This window comes from Macaca thibetana, chromosome 5 (assembly GCF_024542745.1).
Source record: "Macaca thibetana thibetana isolate TM-01 chromosome 5, ASM2454274v1, whole genome shotgun sequence".
In the NCBI taxonomy this organism is placed as follows: Eukaryota; Metazoa; Chordata; class Mammalia; order Primates; family Cercopithecidae; genus Macaca; species Macaca thibetana.
Genome location: NC_065582.1, coordinates 24,649,278 through 24,674,313, shown reverse-complemented (window position 1 = coordinate 24,674,313; position 25,036 = coordinate 24,649,278). Strand labels below are relative to the sequence as shown.

At 39.9% G+C, this 25,036-nt stretch overlaps 1 protein-coding gene across 3 annotated transcripts in view; it reads left to right on the top strand.

Annotated features, from left to right (window-relative positions):
• Positions 1-251: 251 nt before the first annotated feature.
• Positions 252-25,036, top strand: part of KLHL2 (kelch like family member 2) — a 112,755-nt gene continuing 87,970 nt past the window's right edge. Inside the window, exons 1-3 of one of the 3 annotated variants that reach the window (XM_050791808.1) lie at positions 252-593; positions 12,904-13,029; positions 21,932-22,038. In XM_050791808.1, the coding sequence (XP_050647765.1) occupies positions 568-593; positions 12,904-13,029; positions 21,932-22,038 (259 nt within the window). In that variant the 5' untranslated portion in view covers positions 252-567. Of the gene's footprint in view, positions 594-12,903; positions 13,030-21,931; positions 22,039-25,036 lie in introns of those variants that run through there. The other 2 variants (XM_050791809.1, XM_050791810.1) reach the window with 2 other exon arrangements.

Below are 25,036 nucleotides of genomic sequence, written 5' to 3'. Positions count from 1 at the left end.
TTTCTGCACGGAGAACCCCCTCCACTCCCATTTTCCAGCGCCCCCGTCCCGGAGATCCACAGACCCGCTGTGGGCGGCCGCCGCCCGCGTCCCGGCCTGCGGGCCAGGGTCTGGGCACGCCCGCCCCGCTCCCGGCTGGCGCCCGCCCGCCTCCAGAAGCAGCAGAAACAGCAGCAGCAGCGGTAGCAGCAGCAGGAGGAAGGGGAGGCGCCGAGGGAGGGCTCCTCGGCAGCCGCGGGAGGCCGCATCGCAGTCCCGTCACAGCGTCGGCGCCGGCCGGGGCCAAACCCGGAAGTGGCTGAGCCCGCGCGCCCGCCGGTCCCGCCGCCGCCGCCCAGCACTCGGGCGAGCGCGGGAGCCGCGCAGTAGACGGAGCGCGCCTGGCCGAGCCGGCCATGGCCGCGGGGGCCGCCGCCGCAGGTGGTGGCGCGCGGTGAGGAGAGCGCGGCGCCCCCTCCGGGGCGGATGGAACGCGGCTCGGCGGGCGGGCAGTGCCGGCGTCCGCGGCTGGAATGGTGCTGGCGGCGGCGGTCGGTGCCTGCGTTCTGAAGCCCGAGAGGAGCCACAATGGAGACGCCGCCGCTGCCTCCCGCGTGAGTGAGCGGGCGGGCTGGCTGCGCCGCTGCGGATAAGCGCGCCGCTGCGGCGCGTGTCGCTGGCCGCGGGCGCAGCTCTGGGGACGGCCGCCTGGAGCCGCCGGGGCCGGCGGGAGGTGGGAGATGCGGGGCGTGACGAGGCGCTGTGCCCGCAGTCCGGAGCGGACGCGGACGGAAACTCAGTCTGGCCAGGCGGTGACTTAAAACGCTGCCCAGGATTTCTGGGGAAGGGTCTTCCCCATCTCGGGCGAATAGAAGATTCGGGGTGGGGCTGTGCATGGGTGACCCTGCCGATCCTGTGTGTACCTTCCTGAAATGCAGGGGCACCTGGTGCCCAGCTTGCCTACCCCTTTATAAGAGATCAAGCTAGGATGCACTGAGTCCGTTGAAAAAAGGAAACTGTAAAGTACCAGTCGCCCGCTGTCTAAATGAATTGATTCTAGGTTGCTTGATTCCCCGAATTTCTAACAAAATTAATATCCGAGGAGCTTTTGCATCACTCTAAATGAGCGGCGGTCGTTCAGGGCATGTGACCTCTTTTACCTGGCACTGCAGAACGTTTTATCCAGAAATCAGAGCATCTTCTGTTTCCTTCGTACCTCGGGCTAATTAGTAGCGTATCGACCTGCCAGGCACAGGTGTCTTTTTTCTTTGGTACCCAAGTACATTCAAGATCACTGGCAACAGAATTACTTTCTAGAAATAATAGCTGAAACATTATGTAGAAGACATTATTGCATTATTCAGAAAAAGGTTTTTTTTTAAAAAAAAATTCTAGTTTTTAGTTTTAAAAACATCTTGGTAAAAGTGAACTGTAAATACCCAGGAGTTTCGAAAATTTCAATTTTGGTTCCCTCTTCTCTTAGGAGGGAACAAGAGTCCTTTGAATCTGACTTTTCAAATCGCAAACAAACCTCATCCTGAAGAATGGTGTACCTTTTCATGAGAGCTTATTCATGGAGGCTTGTCGTTCTCCGGTTAGATTTGGCAAGCTTCACTCCATACCAATTGTACCGCACCAGCCTCTTGTGGTTATTTGGCAGAATTCCAGCCAAAATAAGGATACTTGGCTTGGGTTGAATAATTTTTTGATGTTCAGCCCTTTAAGGAGAGCTAATAGGATTCTGAAACGACAGTTTCTAAAAGTGCGTTTCAGAATTTTTAGCTTGAGTGGAACAGGTCGTGGAAATCTAGGGGGTAGATGATAAGACTCTTGAATTGGCCTTCCTGGGCTGACAGAAGCAGGGGCTTAGTCACCTCTCGATAGCTGTGGCTTTGAGGGCTGTGAGATTTGGTCATGTTCTTCAGCAGGCTGGAGGAAGGCACCTGAATTCGTAGGAAATATGATGGTGGATGGTTTACATCAGCAGCATGAACACACGGGGGTCTGCCCAGGCTCAGAAGCACTTACGGCAGGATATGCTAGCTGTATTTAGACAGCACATGGTATATAATATGTAACATGTAGGTATGTTATCTGTAGTAAACCTGCCTTCCATATAAGTTCCTGCAGTTGCTTTTTACTTTTGGAACAGAGGGAACTAAAGGAAAGAATAAGGGAATCTTAGCATGCAGGTGAAAAGAAGGGGGTGGAAAAGTAGGCTCTGGAGGGAGGGAATAGAGACACAGATGATTTAAATTGAAACAATAAAAAATGAAATTGATGTATGCATTCAAACATTGATAAACTGACTGTAGGGTAGATCAGCTAATCATAATTTTGATGACCAGCACCATTTTTTGGCATTGAGATTCCATCAATAGTGCTGAAACAGTGAGAGGCTGAGATATAGTGGGAAACCTGGAATGCCAGCCGGGATGAAAGAATTGTTAAAACTTCTTTCAATCATGGGTAGCTAAAGTTGGTGAGACTTTTTCTTTGTTTCTATCTATTTAATTATAAATACAAGTAGGTTTTTATTTTCATTTGGTTCTATCCAGCATTAAACCTAATTCAAGAACTCATTATGGTGTTATTTGCCATTCTTTGGATCAGAAATAGTTTTTTTCCTTGCCACCCCTTGGCCTGTTTGCCTCCACTCCCATTAACATCCTTCCACCATGGATCCCGTGTGCTGGATTTGAGACTTGCAGGCAGTGTCTTTAGGAAGGAACTTGACCCGGCCTCACTGCCAGAGCTGGGCTAGGACAGAGGCCAGTGGAAACTATTAGGAAGACTCAGCTTTTCATAAAGTTAGATTTTTAGCCTGAGCTTTAAGGCAAAGAAAGATGTTTGACCTGGACTTAAAGTGCCTTGGATGGTGTGATTGGAAGCATGGCCCCAGATTCTCTTTGTGTAAGTGTCTGTTTATTAATGCGTTCAATCTGCAAATGTTTGAATGCCTGTCTCTGCCTGGCACTGTGCGTGGTGCTTTTGCTTGTGTTTCTCTTAACATCCAGTTTTACGTTGTTCTCAGATCGCACCTTGTTCTCCATTGTTCCGTTGGCACATTGTCTTGGAGGGATGTCAGGCATCTGTACCCACCATTCCTGTTTCCTTCAGGATGGACTCCTTGAAATTAGCTTTTGATCTCTTGTACTTTTTCTCCTTCCTTGCCTCCAACTTCTCATCCTTTAAATTCTCATATAATTAAAAATTGTTGGACTGTATATTTCTGCTTATTGTTTTTTGCATACTTGAGTATATGTGGCGTTTAGATTCTGTTTCATTTTGGGGTCTGGGTGATATTGAGATTGTGTTACATTTGCTTCTGATCAAACCTGAAAAGTGTGTAACTAAAAAATTAAATGTAGATTAGTAAAGGAATTTCAGGTAGTAAATTGAGAGATGCACTTTAGATGTAGATTAGTAAAAGAATTTCAGATGGTAAACTGAGATGTGCAAAAGGAAATGTAAATTGACCAGCCCTGACCTTAGGAATGTATTTTACAGTCTGGCTTTATAGTTATTTGCGTAAAGGATTTTCATAATAAGTTGAAGGAAGACTGTGAGGTATAGGCCTGAGTGCATCCCTCTGATCTTCTCTTACTGATCAGTTTTCTTGGCATTTGTTATTTTACTGGCTCTGTTTTCACAAGTCGGCTTACTCTCTATAAGCCTTGATGTTTTTGCTTTTCCTTCACAAAACTAAGCAAACATCCCTCAGATAGAACTATATCTTTTTTCAGTCGATGGTTCCACATTACTAGAGACTTGTCATCAGAGGTGTTCACGCATAGGCAGATAAACAACTTGTTGACCATATTCTAAGGCATTTAGGCAGCAGAAGATTGGTTGGATTAGAGCAGACGTTCTCACATTTTTGAATTTCACTGACCTGTAAAATTTAAAAAAGAAAAAAACAATGAAGTCTAACAATTCCTAAGTTTTTTGTTTTGCTAAGTAAAAGAATTATTTATAAAACAATGATCAACTATCACCATCTTTTTATGAAAGAAAAAAACATTTTAATATCCTTCCTCAAATATAAGGAAGGATATAATCTGACTAAAGGATTGTCTTTAAATTTAAAACATTTAGCCTTATGAAAACTTATTACCTTGTCCTCATTTTGACATGGATCAGTAAAAAGTTCATTGAAGCCTGACATTTGCAGTCCACTGGACCAGATGACCTTTAATGTTCTTTCTAAGATTCAGTTGCTATGAATTTGGAACCTTGCTATGGGTTACCCAGTATTCATTTGTTTATTATAGTGCATTGGAGTGTATTCTTATTTTTGTTTAATTAAATGTACATTGGGCATCTATCATTTCATAGGTGAATCTCCCCAGTGATAGGCAAAGATGTTTAAAATATTTAGGAGTAATAATGGCCCACAAACAAGGTAATGGTGAAAGAAGACATGTGGATCAATGTGTGTTGAAGGAAGTGTTACATATAGGGACAACTTTGAGGTGCATTTGGGAACTTAAGAAGTGAATTCTGGAAATAGGTAGCATTTATGTGGTAGTTTAAAAAATTTCTGATGCTGGAAAATCACTCCACCTACTCCCCACAGAATGCCCCAAACCTTTTTTCTGATGTACATGGTAGGCATTCAGTAAATATTAGTAAATGTGCTTTTCCAAAGGTGACTGTAAGTTTATTCATCTATGGCTGTTACGAATTTACATTAGTAGTGCTTATGAAGACCATTGAACATCTTTCTTAAGATCAGGCAGAAAGTTTTTTCAAGGTGATCCAGAGGAGGAAATTCACTTTAAGTTGCATTTCTGTAGTGTTCTACCAAATCCAAATGCATTTACTCTTTATGATGAGGCAGTCTGAGTTTTTAATTTACATTTATTGAGTGCCTCCTATGGCCAGATTTTGGGGATATCTCAGAAAACAAAGTTCCTTTTCCTATGATTGAAACTAATAGCAAACAAATATGTAATATTGTTAGTAGTAAGTACAGTAAATACAAATGAAGCAGGATAAAAGGTAGAGAATAATAAGAATAATAGTTCAGATAGGGTCAGGGTGTCTTTGGCGAGGTGATATTTTAGCACAATCCAGAGGGGGAAGAGCATTCCAGGTAGAGAGAATAGCAAGCGCAAACGCATTCCTGAATTCTTCCCCTGAGATAATTGCTGCAGTGAGGGGGTCAGTATACTTTTTGTGTGTTATGCACTGTACTTTCTTACATTTCGGACTGTTGGCATTTGCCAAAATATTCCTTTGAGCAGTTCCATTCTCTGATTTTACCTTGAAAAACAAGCCCCTGCTTTTTATGATAGCTCTTTTTCTTGTTTTCCTTCTCTGGTTTTTAGGTTGCTAAATGTGATTTGCGTACTTTATTACTTAATCTCACTTACTCTTGTCAACAACCTTATAGTGGTAGGTGTCTTATGTATCAGCTGAAGAAGTAGAGTTTAAGTTACTTTCTCAAGCTTATCAAGTATTAGAAAAACGGGGATTCTAATCTCTCTGTTGAATCACTTTTTTCTGTCTTGCATGGCTTCTCTTTTATCACTGTTTGTGGGCAGTATTTCCTCATAGAAGTAGGCCTTGGCCACTTCTTTTCAATCGACTGTTAATCTCTGAGTTCTAGCTCCATCTATATCTTAAGTCTGGGCTCTAGGTCTGTGCTTTGGTGCGGAATTTTGAACTTCTCACATCTCTACTCTTAGCTCATACCTCTAAACCCAGCATATCCAAAACTGATGTTCGGTCAGAAACTGACTTCATTTTATAACATTTTCACTTATTTAATGGGGTAACCATTCTTCTGGTCCCTGATAACCAAAACATTGGAATAGTCTTTGATTTCTCTCTCTTTCTTTATCCTCCATATCTTATTAGTCCCCAGGAACTGTAGTCTTGATTTCAAGTGTCCATTCTGGTTGCTACTATTCTGATGAATGGATTTCATCACTTGATACCTGAAGTTTTTCACTGGTCTCCTATTGAGCTGTATGTATTCTGTCCTCATCCTTCAGTCCCCATACTGTTTTGACCCTCCAACATCTTAGAGCCATGTGAAGCGACTTGACTTATCAACACCAGAGACTCAGGCAATCATAGCCCTCCATCATTTTATCTTATCCTATATATGCAAGATCATCATGTGCTTTTAAAACTCTCCCTAGTCCACAAGCCAGGATCCTCCAGCCTTTTCCTATGCTTCTCTTCTTCCCTCCGCTGTTATAATAACTTGAAGTTCCTCCAAGGCCCCATTGGAGCCCCATCTCTTTCACAAAGTCTTTGCTCTTTACTCCAACTCATTCCAGCTCATCGTTGCATTCCTATAGTGTTTGTCGCTGCACCTGTGTACTGACTTGTGCCATTCTTTGGTGGTTTCCCATGTACCTTCCGATTTAGATGGTAAATGGAGGAAGATCTCAATTCAACCTTCCTAATGTTTCTTACCCTTCTTAGTACAAGGCATGCAGTGGGCATCTAGGCAGCACTTAAACAAATACTTAATTTATTAGCTTTGGTCATTGTGAATATTGCTATTAACTTTGAATTGAATGTTGTAATTAAAAATGAAGGCCAATAAGATCCATAAAAATATATCTGCATATTCAGCTTAGCTCCTGAACTCAACTCAACAGTTTTCTTCTAAACTTTGCTTACATTCATATAGTGCCTATACAGCTCCCTGAGATAAGTAGGTGAGGTATTATTATCTTTGACTTTCTTTTTTTTTTTGAGACGGAGTCTGGCTCTGTCGCCCAGGCTGGAGTGCAGTGGCTGGATCTCAGCATTCTTCAAACTCCGCCTCCCGGGTTTACACCATTCTCCTGCCTCAGCCTCCTGAGTAGCTGGGACTACAAGCGCCCGCCACATCTCTATTTTTTAGTAGAGACAGGGTTTCACCGTGTTAGCCAGGATGGTCTGGATCTACTGACCTCGTGATCTGCCTGTCTCGGCCTCCCAAAGTGCTGGGATTACAGGCTTGAGCCACAGCGCCCGGCCGACTTTCATATTACATTTCACATCAGACATATTTGTGAAATAAATTTTATAAGTAGTCTGAAGCCCACAGAGGCTAAGTGACTAATCCAGGGTCTCTTGGTTAGTATTTGGCATAGACAGAACCACAATTTAGGGCTTCTTTCTGATTCTGGTCCTCATCTAGTACCTTTTCATTCAAGTGCTAGAAAATGTATCCCAGTCAACTGAATTGCCGAGTCATATTGCCGCCCCCTGCCAACCAAGTGATGGCAATACTAGGAAGGGGGCAAAAGAAAAGTCAGAAATATAAGTGATAAAAGAAATGGACATGTTTGAAATGAATCATCGACCCCCTTTTCCCTATTGTAGCCCCTCACAAATATCCCACTCTGACAATGCTTTGTTAGTTGTTTATAAAATATTCCTTAGGAGATTGATCTTGCATAAGACATGATTTTACCCTGGTCCTTTTCCTGGTAATAGTCACTGTCAGGGACAAAAAGTGCCTGATTGTGTTCTGTTTGTCATGTAGGTGGGAGGGAAAGAGGGAGAGAAAGCTGAGTAGAACTGAAGCAGAGCTTTTTACAGCTCTATTGTTCTACTATCAGAGAGCAATTATACTCCAACTTCCATCAGCCTCTCCACCTCAGACGTCCCAACCTCCTCCTCCTGCCAAAGCTTCCCTACACACTTAACATACAGACGCACAAGGGAGAAAACGGATGCTCTTTAATACCTCCCTCTGCCCTTCAGTGAGTTCAGGGCTCTGCTTTTTAACTGCTAATATATTTTAGTAAATTTGGCAATTCAAGCTTTTCTAGATGTTTCCTTTTCAGCTCTGGAAAATCAGAAAAATAATTTTTAACTATATATATTTAAAGTATTCAGTGGCATTATGATATTGTCTGAAAGGCATCCTATGACTTGATGCAAGATCAGATTTTTTTTTTCCCTCAGAGAAGTGAGTAATAAAAAGAAAAAAGAAATCAAAGTTTTTATCTCACAAGATACCTCATATTCACTTCTAAGGGTCTACATACTGAAGACCTAATCCAAGTTCTTACATGTCTATAAGGCAAATGTTAACATTTTTAAAAAGCTGTATTTGTTTGGCAGTATGTTTGTAGATTAGTCTGCTGTTTCCATACCTAATAAAAGTTTAAATTCCAGACATATGAAGAAAATTTGCAGTGTGTCTCTTTGCCTTAGCTAACTGCAAAAATTGAAATCACAACCCTACCGTAGACCCAAATGTGTTTCCAGTTGAGAAAGTCCTCTACCTTCACAGCCTCATAATATAGTGGCTATTTGTTTGAAGGATGTGAGAGTATTTTGTTGAGAAACTGTAGAATGACATGACAAATTTTAGTTAAAATATTAGTTATGGTTGACGCTCTACTTCTGATATCCCGGATTTGTGTATGAGAGCAATGCTAGTAAGATGCCTGCTTCTGAATGCAAGTTTAGTTGGGAAGACAGCAGAGAAATAGAAGAAATATTATAAAGTAATGGAGAAATGTCAAAACAGTATGGTATGGATGTTGACTTTGAAAACAACAGCTGCTGACGTGAACTTGGCAGAAATTTGTGAGTAATTGCAAGCAGGAGAGTCTTGCAGCTTTTGAGGTGAACAGGCAGAGGGGGAGAACACTGATGGTGACCACCCAAGGGCCAAGTATTTATGTCCTAAATGTCAAAATGTCTCAGATATCCTGTTAAACTTCGCAGCTGCATTATTCACATGAATAGTTGCATTTTTTTTTCTAAAAATGCAACATATTTTCTAAAGCATTTGTTTTTAATCTGGGATGATTCTGAGGTGGGAGGTAAGTTGGTGGCAGGACATATTACATGACTTGTGTTGTTATGATTATTTTTAAAAATCACGCATTGCTGGCTTTACCCTATACCCCTGGAGATGCCATCATGTACGTATAGCTAATTCTAAAAAGGACTTGTGTGACTTTTCATGTGAGAAGGGGTGGTTATTTGTGGCTTGAAAAAATTGCTTGGGTAATTCTGATCTTTCTCTTTCACTCTGCTAAAAACCATTGTTCCAAAGCCAATAATACATATCTAAAGAAGTTTTACTTCATTTATGTGGTGTTCTCAGACTTGTTACAGTAGGTTTAAACCTTTGCCTGGTTTGGAAATCTTGACTATTTGAGGGAGACAGCCCTGTTAGAGTCTTTATTTTCTTCCTCTCTGAGAATTCAGTTATCATCAATAGTGTATTCTTAGGCAGAGTCAGAAAGTCATCTCATCTGAGAAGCCACCCGTGTCCACAGCTGGGAATTTGCAGAAGTCAGTCACTGAAGGAAGGCTTTAGGATATCTATGAAAAAACTTAGCAAGCAGTACACTGGGATCCAAACCCTGGGAAACCTCAACTATTTTAGAGTATGTGTTGATAACAATAGGCTATTGGATAATTGCCAGACTACTTGAGGAGTCTCAGAGTTGGGGAAAGAGTTAAAGGTGAAAGGAACTTGGAAAAATATCTTCAGGTATTTTAAGGAAGACGGTTCTCAGAATGAGCAGCTTTTCTGGAAAAGGCTAGCACTTTGCTTCAGAAGCAGGGCAAAGGTGTAATTCTTGATTTAATGTGGTACAACCTAAAGGGTAAACCTTTCCCTCTCACTTAAGTGGTTGTTCCTAGTATATATATATTTCTCACGTCTGTAGTTTTAGACATTATGCTTCATTTTCTGTTCTTCTGAATGAGAAGCCATCTAACATAAAGCCACACAGGGAATGGAAATTTATGGAAAGGGCATTAGTTTTGAAAATGGACGTTTGCAGAAAGGGGTGATATATTTGTAAGTGACTCTCAGTACAGAGAACACTTAACAAAATTCAGTGTTTTTTCTTACTTATTCCTTTAAGTCTTTGAATAAAGTCTTCTTTGCAGAGTTTCTGTAGTACATCAGAAACAGGAGGAGCTGAAAACAGGTTAAGAAAGCACCAATATGGGCATTGATTGTTGTATGGCGGCTGTCTTAAAGTGAATTCTCCAATGCAGGGAATTTTAATTCCTAAGTTGTTAAGCACGTATACACACTCGTGACTCTTAAATAATGACATTCTTTCTGGAGCAGAGTTTGCTTTTGCTTCTGCTTTCAAACACTGAAAATTCTTTTATGATAGTGTTGCTAATTCTCAGTATAACATACTCCCTTTGTTGCACCTTCTAAATTATTAAACTAGAAGTAGATATAGAGTGAATATTGCCTTGCTGTCGTATATGGACATTCAGTGTTACATGGTTAGAAAGTTTACATGGGTTGCATATATCTATGCAGTTTCCCCTTTCCCTGGTTTCCTATAATTTCCTTTATAGGTAGAATGAGAATATCTGTGTTATACTATAAAGTGTTTCCCCAGTCCTCTCCCTCCAGACGTGAATGTTCTGCCATCTTTTTGGGTTCTAGACTTACCAGTGCTTTTCCTTTCTTAGACTGGGTGTAACTAATTCCCTACACACACATCTTCAAGAGGCCGTAGGGAGTAGAGCGGAACCTCCTTATTCTCCCACTTCAGCTGTGGGCTTTCCCTGTGGAGGTAGAGCCTTGCGTTAATTCATTTGTTAGGCCTCTTAAAAAGTGTCAAGTGGTGAGGAAGTAGAACTGACGGGCACCTGTAGTAGGCAAGCCCTCAGAGAGGCAGGTGCTTCAATTAGTGCTGATCCTGGAGCCTGGGGTTTGGTTAATTTTAGAGATTATCTTAATGTTGAGTACTTGTTTCATGGCTTAATGTACCATCCATGTAACCAGTGATTCCCACATTTCTGCCTCCAGCTAAACTTTTTTCTCCAACTCTAGACTCCAATATTTATCTGATGATTTGATGCCTTCACTTGGATGTCTGATATTTTAAAACCAGTTTGTATAAAAACAGCTCTTGATCTTCCTATCTCAAACAGTTTCTACCTGCAGCCTTTCCCAACTTAATGAACAGAAACTCAGTCCTTTCTCTTGTTCAGGCCAAAAGACCTGAAGTCATTCTGACTTTCTTCGACATGTCATAGGGTTGTTTAAACAGATCTTGTTGGTTGTATCTTCAAAATATCCAGAACTCAGCCAGTTTTCATCACTTCCACTGCTACTATCCTCCCTAAGCCACTGTCATCTCTTACTGAATTACTGTAATATCCTGCTAAATAGTTGCCCCCTTTTAATCTTTGACCTTTGTTAACTGTTCTCAACCAGCAGCCAAAGTGGTCTTTGGAAAACATAAGTCGGATTGTGTCACTCTTTTGCAGTGTCTCCTCATTTCACTCAAAGGGAAAGGCCTTAGGATATCCTAAAAGGCCCTTTCTGCACTCCCCTCTCCTGCTCAGCCCCAGCCTTTTGCTCAAGCTGCATGGGTCACAGTTCCTGGAACATACCAGGTACATACTGGCTTTTGCTGTAGTTACTACTTCCATCTGGACGTTTCCACCCCCCTAGTCTTTTGTTCAAATCTCAGTTCTCAACTAGGCCTTCCCTGAGCACCCTGTTTACTGCAGATTACACCCCTCCACCATCCCCACATTTCTCACTCTCTTCACCCTGCCCTGCTTTTTCTATTTCCTTAACACCATTTGCTAACATGCCAGTTGCTTCCCTGACTTGTGTTGTCTTCCGCTTCCCCCCACCAGACTCCAAGCTCTGTGAGGACAGGGATCTTTGTTTTATTCACTGATGTATTCCAAGTGCCTTAAGAATAGTGATTGGTACATGGTTGGCACTAAAAAAAAATTGCTGAATGAATTAATGAACGATAATGTTTAAAAATGAATCATCCTTTTAGAAATGGGTCAGGAAAGGAAGAGAAGTGCAGCAATTAATAATGATGTTTGCTTGTTCCTTGATATATATACAAGTATGATATTTTTAGACTTCATTTTTAAGCCTGATTAAAAAATTGGTGCCCTGATTTTTTATGTAATAGCTTTATTGAGGTATAATTTACATACCATAAATCCACCCATTATAATTGTGCAATCTAATGATTTTTAATAAATTTATAAAGTTTTATAACCATCACTTCAAAAAGTTCTCTTGTGTTCATTAATTTGCAGTTAATTCTCTGCCCCCTTCCTCATTGGACCCTGATTTTTTGGGTTAATTTTTGGGTCCTAAGTCTTGAAAGAATAATTCATGTAGCAATGCTAGTATAGCCTTGTGTGCTTAAAAAATGTAAATTTAAATATTCACTGTTCAGGGTAGGAAATGGTATTGAAATATTAGTGAAAAGAATAAGATGGAGAATCAGACTGGCCATACTTTTACCCAGCCCTACCATTTACCATGTTACTCAAACTATTCTCTTCATCTGTTAAATGGGGATAATAATAGTAATTTGCTCAGAGAGTTGTTGTGAGGATTAACTAAATAATGAAAGTAAACTACTCAGCACAGTGGCTGCCATATGGTAAATACTCAATAACTATTAGCTAACATGATTAATCTTGATTAATCTCTTGTTAGTATAGGTCCAAAATATATGGGGTAAATATATCCTGGCAGGTAGAGAGCAAAATTTAAATCAGATTCTAAGTTTCTGAAGTTTGTGTAAAATATGATCCTGCTCTGTCTTGGTTTGTTAATAACATAGAAGTTTTTTTTTTACAAACTGTAGAAGTTTGTAAAAGCAAGTTAATTTCCAATGGAGAAGATCATTTCTCAACAGTTTTATTTGGAGATATCTGCTAAGCCACTTTTACTGAATATTCTGTGTTGATCTTTGACAGAACTTTGACACCAGGGAAATAATTACCCACTTTTTAACTGAAACCATAATGTCTATCAGAAACTGTTCTCGATTGTCTTAACCTTACATTGGGATATTCTGTCCATGAGACTTCCTCTAAATAAGTAGGGAAAGAGACATTCATTGTATCTCTTGTAGTTTGATAAGCTGAACTAAATGATCTTTAATAAGACCTTTTTCTGTTTTTGTTCTTTTCTTTTATGTACAGATGCACAAAGCAGGGTCATCAGAAACCTCTCGATTCAAAAGATGATAATACCGAAAAACACTGCCCAGTGACAGTGAATCCTTGGCATATGAAGAAAGCTTTCAAAGTCATGAACGAATTAAGAAGGTATCATTATACTAATGTACATGCAACCATTGGTTTCGTCCCTTTATTTTTCAGTTGTTTGTAGTGAGTATATAATCAACCTTCTATTGTTGCTTTGTCTGGTACATGGAACATTAAAAGCTTTTTCTGCAAGTTTTTTTAAAGGAAGAGAGCAAATAATTTATCAGAAGTGTGGATGGTGTGGGGCTTCTCTATTGTGTGGTAACCGCTTAACCATCCTGCTAGTCTGATGCAATTGTTTGGAGGTGAAAAATACACGGGGGATTTCTAAATGCAAAAAAAAAGAAATGCAAATATTTTATTAATACTTTTAAATATATTCCATGTAGAAATGATAATATACTAGATATTTTGAGTTAAAAAGAATATAGTAGGCCAGGTATGATGACTCATGCCTATAATCCCAGCACTTTGAGAGGCCGAGGCAGGAGGATCACTTGAGGCCAGGAGTTTGAGACCAGCCTGGTCAACATAGTGAGACCCTGCCCCTATTTTCTTTTTTAAAAGTTAAAAATAAGAGAGTATATTATTGAAATTAATTTATCTTGTTTCTGTTTACCTTTTTAATGTGATTACTATAAAATTGTGACTTGCATTATATTTATATTGGACAGTGCTGGTCTAGGGCTTCTTTTTTTTTGTCTTTTTTTTTTTTGTGGAGAATGGGGTCTCGCTATATTACCCAGGCAGGTCTCGAACTCCTGGGCTCAAGCTGTCCTCCCGCCTCTGCCTCCCTGAGAGCTGGGATTACAGGCGTGAGCCACCGCGCCCGGCCTGGTCTAGGGCTTCTAACTTACCGTGGCAAAGAATATGGAAATAAACTTTTAGACAGAGAAAAATGTAACCATTTTTTTTGTGGGAGTGGTGGTAGTTTTAGGGGACAGTGATCTGCCTGTTGCTGAGGTACTAAGGATCTCAAGTGTACTAAGGATCACTGCAACTTTTAAGTAGTATTAAAAGTTGATTGAAAAATGAGTAACTTTTTTTTTTTTAATTAAAAGGCTAATGTATGTGTTAAGAGTCTTGGGTTTTATTAGCACTTTATGAAAGATCTGCTTTTTCCCACCATTCCCTTTGTGAAAGTATTCTGCATATATCTATCTGAAATGCTGAAAGCCTAAGAAGGGATTAAACCTTCCCTTAATCTTTCTATGCCTCCTAAAAACTCTCCCTTTTAGGCCCATCATTTGTTTGGTTCTTCTTCAATTAGTGATTCAATAAATATTTATCTGCTAGGTACTGTAGGTACAATGGTGAGCAAGAACAAATATGGTTGCCACCCTCGTGGGCCCATAGGTGACTGCACGAAGCAGGCATTCATCAAAGAAATCACAAAAATAATTTACTGTAATGACAGTATGTGCTGCACAGGAGGGCTGCTGGTGCCAGAAAGGTGGATAACAGTGGTCAGGACAGGCTTTCTTGAGACGACAGGAATAATTATGCTGATATCTAGAAGGAAAAGAAGATAAGGAGATAAAGTCAGGATGGGAGTGAGGAGAGAGAGAACAGTGTTCCAGGCATGGGGAATGCTGTGCCACATCTTAGGGTAGGAAGGAGCCGACCTCATTGGAGGAACTGATAGTGTTGCTGCAGTGCACATGGTGGCGGAATCACACAGGAGAGGCAGCTGAGTTGGTAGGAGGGGCCATTGGACTGAGGTCCTGAAATTTTGGTCTTAATCAAGAGTTGCCTTGAGAGGAAGCCCGTAGAGAGTGTTAAGCAGGAATGTGACCTGATGAGATTTATATTTTGAACACACTGGCTGCTGGGTGGAGAATGGATTCGAGAGAGATAAGAGAAAGTTAAACTGAATATTGGATCATTTGATTTGTTTTCTAGTACTGCTTTGACATTTTCAAAATGTGGGTTTTCACTTATTCTTTGGGAGAATATATAGCTGGGATAATCCAGCAAGTCTGAGCGTGCTGTTTCGGGTTTTTAATCCTGTTTTGACAGTAGTTATTAGAATGTAAAATGCATTGGTTACTAAGTGGAACTGTAAGAAAAGCAAGAAAAATAGTCTGGTTGTTTTAAGACTGGGATCTTTAATGGCTGTTTTTTCTCTTTGAGAAGTCTAAAAAGATTGACTTTTAATAGACTATTCAAATGTTCTTTTTCCCCACTCCTATGGGTGGGGCGCGGGTAGCCTTGGCGTTCTGCTGGTGTTAATGTGAGTGGGTCTCTGTTGACCTGGGCATGACTCACTAAACCGCGGGGAAGGTAACACCAAGTGCTCCTTCCCTTGGGGTCAATGACCCGAGTTTTGGGACAGACTCTGGCCTCGAGCCAATTGTTTTACTTGTTTGAGCCTGACTATAAAATGAGAGGAATGGACAGGATGGTGTCTAAGGTTCCGTGCTGCTCTGACATTCTCAGCTTAGAGATGTTTTTCCTGCTTACCTGCAAGCCCTGTGGTATCCTTGCCTGGCCCTAGGATTATTTATAAGCTCCAGTCTTCCTTCATCTGTTTGCCCCTTTTTGGATGTAAACCGTATAACTGTCAGATAGTACCTTCTTGTTCTTCATGTGGCACCCTTTCAGCAGCTAGTATGTCACTGGGCTGGTAGTCAATGCTGATTTTCAGAACAAAGAATGACCTTTGAATAGCTAGAGTGTTGGCTGCCAGGTCTATAACCTGGATTGTTTCAATGAAAGCGCCAACCAACAGTATTTTTAAAAATGGACTGTTGTTGGGGTTCATCAGACCTTTTTAAAAATGTCATTCCCTTCCATTCTTAAATCTTATAGCCATTTTGAGTAATTCTTTAAAAAAAAATCTCTGAAGAGGCCTATTCCTTGTACAGCTGAAAATCATTAATTATTTCCTGTCCTTGTGTCAACTTCCTGTTGCCCGGAAAGGGTAGCTGAGAGTGGTTTCCTGACTTCTGGGAAGGGAGAACTTCCTTGTTCTCACCACTCTGCCCTTGGGCTCTAACCTCAAAGTGGTAGAGCAACGGCTGTATGCCGAAGAATGTTAATGTGAACCTTCGGCTGATGGAAGCAAAATTTTAGGAGTAAAAGTCACTTTCAATTATGGCTGATGTAAAGTGTGGTTGTGGGAATGGGGGTAGGAAGACAGGAGTTCTGTAAGGTTTAAGTTACAGAATTAAAATTGTTTGATAGAAAAAGTATGTGACATTTTATTGTTTTCTTAAACTAATTGTTTTTAGACAGGAGGCTCAGAGACCTAGCTTTATATCCCAGCCTAGTAAGAGCTTGAATATCTTGAAATTATTTGGTTTAAAAACCCTGCAGTCACATGTAAACAGTGTATTCAACGAGTATTGGTGAGCACCTAATCAGCTAATATGCCTGAAATGCTATGTGGGATCCAAAAACAGTATCAGACTTAGCCCATGCCCTTTGAGTGTCTAGAGAGCTGCTGGACAGAGGAGGATGAGGCAGTGAAAAAGTGTGCAAATCGTGGGTGCCCAGAAGGATTCTTACGAGGAAAATTCACATAGCCCACAGAGGTGGGCTTCAGTTGGGCCTTGTTGGGAGTGCAGCAGGATTCACTGAGGGGATGCAGTGGGAAGGTCTTTCCTGGTATAATTAATTGCACAAACCAGGGAGGGAATAAACATCATCTGTTGGATAAAGTGAATCAAGGGTTCATCCTGGGGAGTCTGTGCAGAAAAGGTTAGGAAGCAAGAGAAGGGCAGAATTGTGGCAGGCTTAACTAGTATGATGAATTTGGACTTAATCCTCTGGGCAGTGGGATTCAGTGAAGGCTTCTGAGAAACGGAGCGTTGTGCTAAGATTAATGATGTTGGAGTTGTGAAAGGATGGCTTTTAGGTCAGCAGTGCATCTCTGGTGGGAAATTCAGCTCTTAACTCTAAGTTTCCCAAGTGTGGATGGGGGAAATTTTTCAAAACACCAATGTTTTCAAAACCCAATAGATCTTCACAGAGTGCTTATAATGTGCAACACACTGTATTAGGTCTCTAGAGGGGACAGAGAAGCAGACTGTACCCCAGGTAAGTTTTTTTCTTTTTCTTTTTTTCAAGACAATCTCACTTTGCCACCCAGGATGGAATGCAGTGGCGCGATCTCAGCTCACTGCAACCTCTGACTCCTGGGTTCAAGTGATTGTCCCACCTCAGCCTCCTGAGTAGCTGGGATTACAGGTGTGTGCCACCACACCCAGCTAATTTTTTTTATTTTTAGTAGAGACAGGATTTTGCCATGTTGGCCAGGCTGGCCCAGATAAGTTTTATTGACAAAATTAGATGGCTAGCTTTTGGAGATGACCAAAGAGCAACTGTCTTTGGTGGCATTTTGTCTTTACAATTAAAAAAAGAAAAAGAAAAAGAAAAACTACTGTTTTTTAGGCTATAGGATAAGACTGTACTTGAGCTTTAACAATTTCAATGAGTATTAGTGATGGGGGCACAACCTATTAGCTTTCTTTACAAGGAATATAAGTTTGATCCTTAATATTTAGGAGTTGAAAGTGTTCGGTAAGGATGAATCATATGAAGCAATTCAAATGTTCACCTTTATATCCTGCATAACCCATAAATATTGAGTTGTTCATTCATAACAGCAGTTCTTAACATTCCAGAAGATATTTAAGCAAAATAGCCTGATGTGCCTTCTTAAAGGAGTGGTTATTGTGTTTTTCCTCCAGGATTTTAGGCATCATGGGACCTATATTACTAACTAGGATTAGATTATCTGTTGTGCATCCATAAAAAATTTGATTTGTGGCTGTTGAGTTTTGGCGAAATTGTTATTGTGGCTCTTGTATGAATTCATACTTTGTTACTTAGATGGCAAGTGAATTAAACAGTGAACTTAAGTGAGCCTCCCTTTTTCTTCAGGAATACCTAAGATATTTTGGTACAGATATACAATGTATAATAATCACATTTGAGTACAATTGTGGGTACAAATGGGGTGTCCATGACCTCAAGCATTTATCATTGGTGTTATAAACAATCCAGTTATACTCTTTTAGTTATTTTTAAATGTATCATTAAATTATTATTGACTACATTCACCCTGTTGTGAGGCGTATTTTACTTTTACGAAGATAGACACTGTGCATTTTAAAAGCAGTGACAGATTTTTCTCAGTCTTAGGAATTCATTCATTTTATATCAGAAACCCCAAGGATTCCTTAGTATGCTCGGGCATGTTTCATGCCTTTTCAAAGCAGGTTTTTTTTTTTTTTTTTTTTTTTTTTTTTCCTGAGAAGGACCAATTTTCATGATATAATTTTATTTAGGAGATGGAGTGCCTTTCTTTATTCTGTGCTATTTGAGTTTTACATTAAGCCTATCTAACTCCTTTCTTTTCACTTTAGATTTGAGCTTAGAAGCCACTTCATTCTGAAGCTTTCCCGTAAGGTTGGGCCTAGCCTCTCCTGTGTGTTTCCAAATATCCCACACCTGTCCCATCTTAATAGTCATGGGTTCATTTTATAATCACTTATTTCCTTCTCTGTCTCCCTCACCTGACTGTAAACTTCATACTGTCATGGCTGTTAATCTTGTTTATTTTGGTAAGCTCACACAGTCCTTGATGAATGAATGAATAAATGCAAATTTTGCTAAATAACAACTTTATTTATTCCATTATTTTGAAGGCCTTCTTTTCCTACAGTTTATTCCCTCATTAGATTTTTAGTAATAGGAACATAAACTTAGAAATTCACCATGGAAGACTTTGCATATGGGCTGCTAAAAGAAGTTTTTCTTATTTTTAGTGCCAGACTTTTCATTCGTAGCTCTCTCACTCAAAAGTCATTCAGCTTCTTGTAAGCATGCAAATTTGGAAAGAGGTAAGGGCCAGACTCAATGTACACACACTGATATACACTCATTGTATACTCAGTGACACAAACTAGTCAGAGTTTGTTAGCTCTCTCATCTCTAATGCTGTTTTAAAATATGTTATTACTGAAGACAGATAAAAAATTGAATACTAAAACTAAGCATGTCCTTAATTTGTAAAGTAGCTCTGGGACCTAACCCAGGATGTGGCTGCATAATATTTTAGCAGTGTTTTAACCTTATTAGTTAACTTACATCAACTAATAAGTCAGTAAGGCCAAGTCAGTAATGTAGGTGACAGCCAGCAGGTATTATGTTAGAAGGTTTGGATCAATGAATAATTGTAATTGAAGCCAAATGTAATTAGTTATGTGATTTTTGAGGTGTTCAAGTGTAATTCCACTTGTGTTCCATCTTGAAACTAAAGCACTAGGAGGGATTACTGACAGAAGGAAAATAGGCATAAAGATGCACTTACGCACTTGACTCATCTTGTGTTCAAATCCCCAGGTCACAAAAGAGAAACCTGGATTGCTTTGTTCTAGAGAGATCATGCATGCTCTGCTGACCCTGCTTACCTCCCACCAGAGTTTTTTCGCTGCCACGCTTTTCTCTCCCCACTCTTTTTGGCCCACAGTTCCACATTCTGCTTTGCTGCTTTAGGTCTCCATGCAGTAGTATGTCGTGTTCTCTTTGGGATTCTTGTGCTCATTCTTGATCCAGCTGACTCTTACTTGTTTTTAGAACTCAGCTTAAGGCCAATAGCTGCAGCAAGCCCTGTCTGACCCCCAGTCTGATTTAAATGCACCCCCACCCACCTTTCCATAACATCTTTATTACGGTGCTTTCCACTTTCTCCTATAATTTTTGCGTTGCCAGTTTTTTCTGCTGGTCTTCTTAAGGGCAGAGATGGTCTTGCAGTACTTTGTTGAATGAATGAGCAAACTTTGATTTTTAAAAATATTCTGTAGAGGTAGTGCTAACACTAAAATTGGAGCTTTTATTAGCTATATATAGAACTTAAAAATAATTTCTAGTATATAGTATGTCAAAAAGTAAATTATTATTTATAATTTATTGTTTCTCTTTCTTGTTTTATTCAAACTTTAACAGATCTTAAAACCGTATAGCTTTAGGTTTTGTGTAGTGGTCAAGAGGCTCTGGAGTCAGCCTGTGGTTTTGAATCCTGGCACTGCCACTAGTTGGAGGACTTTAACCTTGATTTCCCCAACTATAAATTTGGGGATAAAAATAATACCTTATAACATTGTGGTGGGCACTAAATGAAATAATACATGCAGGTAAAACTCTTGCATAGTTCCTTCGTGAAAACGCCACTGACACCACTGACTTTTCCCACCCTAGTTATATGTGAACCCATAGAATTCATAGAATTGCAGAATGCTTTTATATTCTCAGAGCAGGTGGTACACTTCGTCAGTTCTCTAAAATGATCTGGAGGAGTTATAAATTAGTGATACTGTGCCACCTTTTATGACTCCAGTATGGGACCTGCCGTATGTCTCATACAGCATCGTGAGCCATTAAACTGTAACACACGAGCCAGACTATAATCTAAATGGCATAGCAGTCTCCTCAGCAATGAGGCCCTGGGATGCAGTCATCACTGATGCTGGGGTACTCTTTTTCTCCCATTTCTCCTAAACTAGAAGGAGAGTAGTTACCAGTAGGCTCTCCAAAAGTTTTGGCATGAACTTTATGGGAACAAGTTTGTAAGCAGTATGGGCAGGTGGAAAACTTCAAGGACTTGGTCAAACTCATGGCAAATGTTGCTTGTAAGCTACTAGAAAATTACAGAAGGAGGCAGGCCACCCTTTTAGGAAATAGAACAGTAGAGGAGGGTGCCAAGTGTGACCTGCGTGCGCTGTGGACATAGACATAAATTCAGTGCTTGGGTATGTGAGGTGTGGAAGGGACATTTGCTTTCACCACACCCATTTCAGTCATTCATAGTATGACTGCTAGCAGGGCAGGTTTTAGGCTTCGGAGCCTTCTTGCTTGTTCTAGAATAAGCATCAGCAGCGTTTTCTATTAAAGATATTCTGTGACATTATGAATTACCTGGAGAGTACGATCTGTCACCACATATGCATGTCAAAAATGCTTACCACGTGTTTTTGAGTGAATTGCAATGGATGTTTTAAAATTAGAGATATAATAATTATGGTTGCTGAATAATGGTTTGTTTTGAGGTAACAAAATGTTTTTTTTTTGAAACAGAGTCTCTGTCACCTAGGAGTGCGGTGGTGCGATCTTGGCTGAATGCAACCTCCGCCTCCCAGGTTCAAGCGATTCTCGTGTCTCAGCTTCCTCAATAGCTGGGATCACAGGTGTGGTCTACCATGCCTGGCTAATATTTGTATTTTTAATAGAGCCTGGGTTTCACCATGTTGGCCAGGCTGGTCTCAAACTTCTGGCTTCAAGTGATCCACCTACCTTGGCCTCCCAAAGTGTTGGGATTACAGGCATGAGCCACTGCACCTGGCCAAAGTGCTTTTTGACTTTAGATGTAATATTTTCTGGCCTTGAGGGATGAGATATTTTGCGCTGGTAAAATGTTGTGATTAAGTTAAGCTTCAAATGCGCAAAGACTTTTAAGCAGCAGGTGTAATTGAATATAATTTTACCATTGCTTGATGAACTAGGGTCTTTTAAGATTTTTGTTGTTGTTGTTGTTGGGAGGGGGTGGGTATTTGACCCAATTTAGTTTTCGGCATGTGTTTTTTCTTCATCTTCATGTCAGACTACACCTGCCACTTCTACTGCTACTTCTTAGTCAGACAACCTCTTCTTTTGCAGTCCATTGATAGGTTTGCTGCCAGTAATTGCCTTTAGGTTGAAAAATCAGTAATCAAGTTTGGGAAGATTTCTGTGTTTTTCAAAGGCAAGATTCTTAATGAGGATCCAAGGCATGTTGGGCATTTATCCCAGCTGTTTTCTATGTACTTCATGTTTAGGGATCATGTCCCAAAGGATGGCTGTCTTTTACATGAGTCTCCACTTGATGAAAGTGGGCTTTACTGTAATATTTTTGCATAGGATGTTCAGTACATTCATTGTTGATATCATTTACATTTTTTTCTCTCTGCTTTTTACACAGTCAAAATTTGCTGTGCGATGTCACAATTGTGGCAGAAGACATGGAAATCTCTGCTCATAGAGTGGTGCTGGCCGCCTGTAGTCCTTATTTTCATGCCATGTTTACAGGTATGAAATATTTTAGTTATGGGCATTTTAAAAAATGTATTCAGATCTGAGCTTTTCTTACCACATTTTCTTTTGTTATTAACATTTTACTTTCATGAAATGAAGAATTACAATGGAAGAAAATGTTCTTGCTTTGTTCCAAATTCCTCCTCGTCTTTGTTTTTCATTGTTGGGGGTCAGTAAGCCTATATATACGTACACTCACAATTTTATGCTCAACTTTCCCCCTGTAAGTTATGTATATTAGTTCCTGCCATTTATAATAGCTTTTTGGCACTTTATTATTTTGACAAAAGAAAAACACTTTTACTTTTTTAAAAATGATTTTTATATTTGTTTCATCTAGTGTTACATTGAACAAAAAGATGTTTATTTAATATCCTTCATTTGGAAATACAAGAAAATAAAGCAGTTTATCTACAAGCTTAGATTTTACTTTGGCAACTGTGAAAATGTATAGAATGATTTTAGTACTTCTGGAAAAGAAGTAATTTATGTCTGTCACACTTGAATCCTTTACTCTCATTCTTTTTTAAAATATACTGTACAAAGAAATGAAGTTTTTATCTGTTACATCAATGAGTTTATAATCTTAGGGTATTGGTATGCCAAATAGAAAATACAAATAGAAATGTAGTTATACCAAAAAGCAAAAATACAAAGCTCTTCTTACTTTAGAAACTATTAAGTATTTTTGGTGCTACTGTTTTACTAGATATCTCAAGGCATACAAAAACAATGTGAACATGCTTCCTGCCCCAAAAGCTTCCTGTGTTGCCAGGGAGGTGGATGTGCGCTCTTTAATAGGTAATAGTGTATGGAAGATCTGAGTGCCCACAGCAGTGATCAGACATTGAGGGCTGTGGTGGGCAGCACTGAGAGAAGGATTTCCCCAGACTTGATGGATTGAGGGGTTTACACAGATGAAGATGAATGTAGAAGGTCAGATGGAGAAGATGGACTGAGTGAAAACTTTTCTGGGTGTCTTGGGAGTAGTGAGGAGACCAGAGCCCCACTCAGTTTTCAGCCTTTTATGATCTTGCTGTTCCAGAACAGAGTTAAATAATCAGGAATGAAGAAGGATAGCAGGTGGGCTCTGAGCCAAGTTGAGGATGTAGTTTGGGAGGGTTGCCTTTCAGCTGAGATTGATCTGAAAAGTCAATACCTATGAAGCGAGACTAGTCAGATTTTTATGTCTTGGGGTACACTTTAGTCTCTTGATTTACATCTTATTTATTACTGCTGGACACTTCTAGAGAGAGAGGGTCTCTAAGGCTTGTAAGAGAAGGATTCAATCTGGAATGTGTTGGGCTACTTCAGGAATTCCCTTGTAAAGTGCTGTCCCCCCCTTGGTGGCCTTCCTTCAGATGACACTGCTGTTGCCACTTACTTGTTGGAACTACAATCTGTGCTTCAGTTTCCCCATCTGGAAAATGGGAATAATAATATTACCCACATCCTAGAGTTTTTGTGAAGATTAAATGAGGTCATATGTGTGAATTTCTTAGCACTTGACACATAGAAAATGATCAGTTAATTTTGACACTAATTATTATGGTCATCATCACCATTCTTTTTTATTCTAACTTTGTAAATTTCTTTATATTCTGTACAAGATTGGAAAGCTTTAAGTTAGACTCTTTTTTTTTTTGATAAATATTTTATTATCCACAGAGTGACAAAAATAGAGTGATTAACTTATACCTGTAAGACCAAGGTTAGTTTTCTTTCCCCTCAAAAGGCTTTGGAGACTTAGTGTCTCCAAATTCCTTGAGCCTTAGACATCCAGTGATATGGATGCTAGGTAGAGATAGGAGATCTTATTATGTCTTTAGCTCTCTTTTCTGTTTGCTTTATAATCTAAACTGCATTTCGGTTTCCCTCTTCTGTGTTTACTTCATGATTTAGCTGACATGTGATTTATGAATATGTGAACTTTGCCTAAGGAAGGGAATGAGGCATTGAAGACATTCTGATTCTCTAAGTATTTATAGTGTATCGCAACTAACTAGTAGGTAGGTGCTTTTGCAATTCAACTGGTTTCTGTCTGAGAATATACCTTTTGTGCGTAGTCAAATTTTAGATTGCTGTGCGCTAAAGTAGTTGAAAATAGGAATACTGTGTTAATTTCTGGTACATATACAAAGTGTGAATTGAGTACCTAATGTGTTTTTTTTTTTTTTTTTTTTTTTTTTTACTAGTTTATTGAGGCATATTTTATATATCATAACATTTACCCATTTCAGGGCTGGACGCAGTGGCTCACACCTGTAATCCCAGCACTTTAGGAGGCTGAGGCAGGTGGATTGCTTGAGGAGTTCAAGACCACCCTGGGCAACACGGCGAAAACCCATCTCTATCAAAATACAGAAATTTAGCTTAGTGTGGTGGCACTAGCCTATAGTCCCAGCTACTCAGGAGGCTGACGTGGAATGATCACTTGAGCCTGGGAGGCAGAGGTTGCAGTGAGCCAAGGTGGTGTCATTGCACGCTGAACTGGGTGACAGAGTGAGAAAAAAAAAATTACCTGTATTAAATGCACAACTCACTGATTTTTAGTAAATTTACTGAGTTGTACTGCCATCACCATAAATCAATTTTAGAACATTTTTGTTCCCACATAATGTTTATGAGGTTCATCCATGTCATAGATGTTTCAAAGGAAGCTGTTCTTATTGCTAAATAGCATTCCATGTGGATAGACCACTTTTGACTTTCAAGTTACCAGTCGATGGATGTTTTGTGTTGTTTCAATTTTTGGCTATTATGAATAATATTGCTATGAACATTCACGCGCAGTTCTTTGTGTGGACATGTATTTTTATTTCTCTTGGGAGTAGATATCTAGGAGTGTAATTGCCAGGTCACATGGTACATTTATACTTAAAAAATTCTGCTAAGCTGTTTTTCCAAAGTTACCACACTGTTTTACGTTCCTACTAGCAATGTTTGAAACTTCCTATTTCTCCACATCCTTGCCAGCACTTGCTCTTGCTTT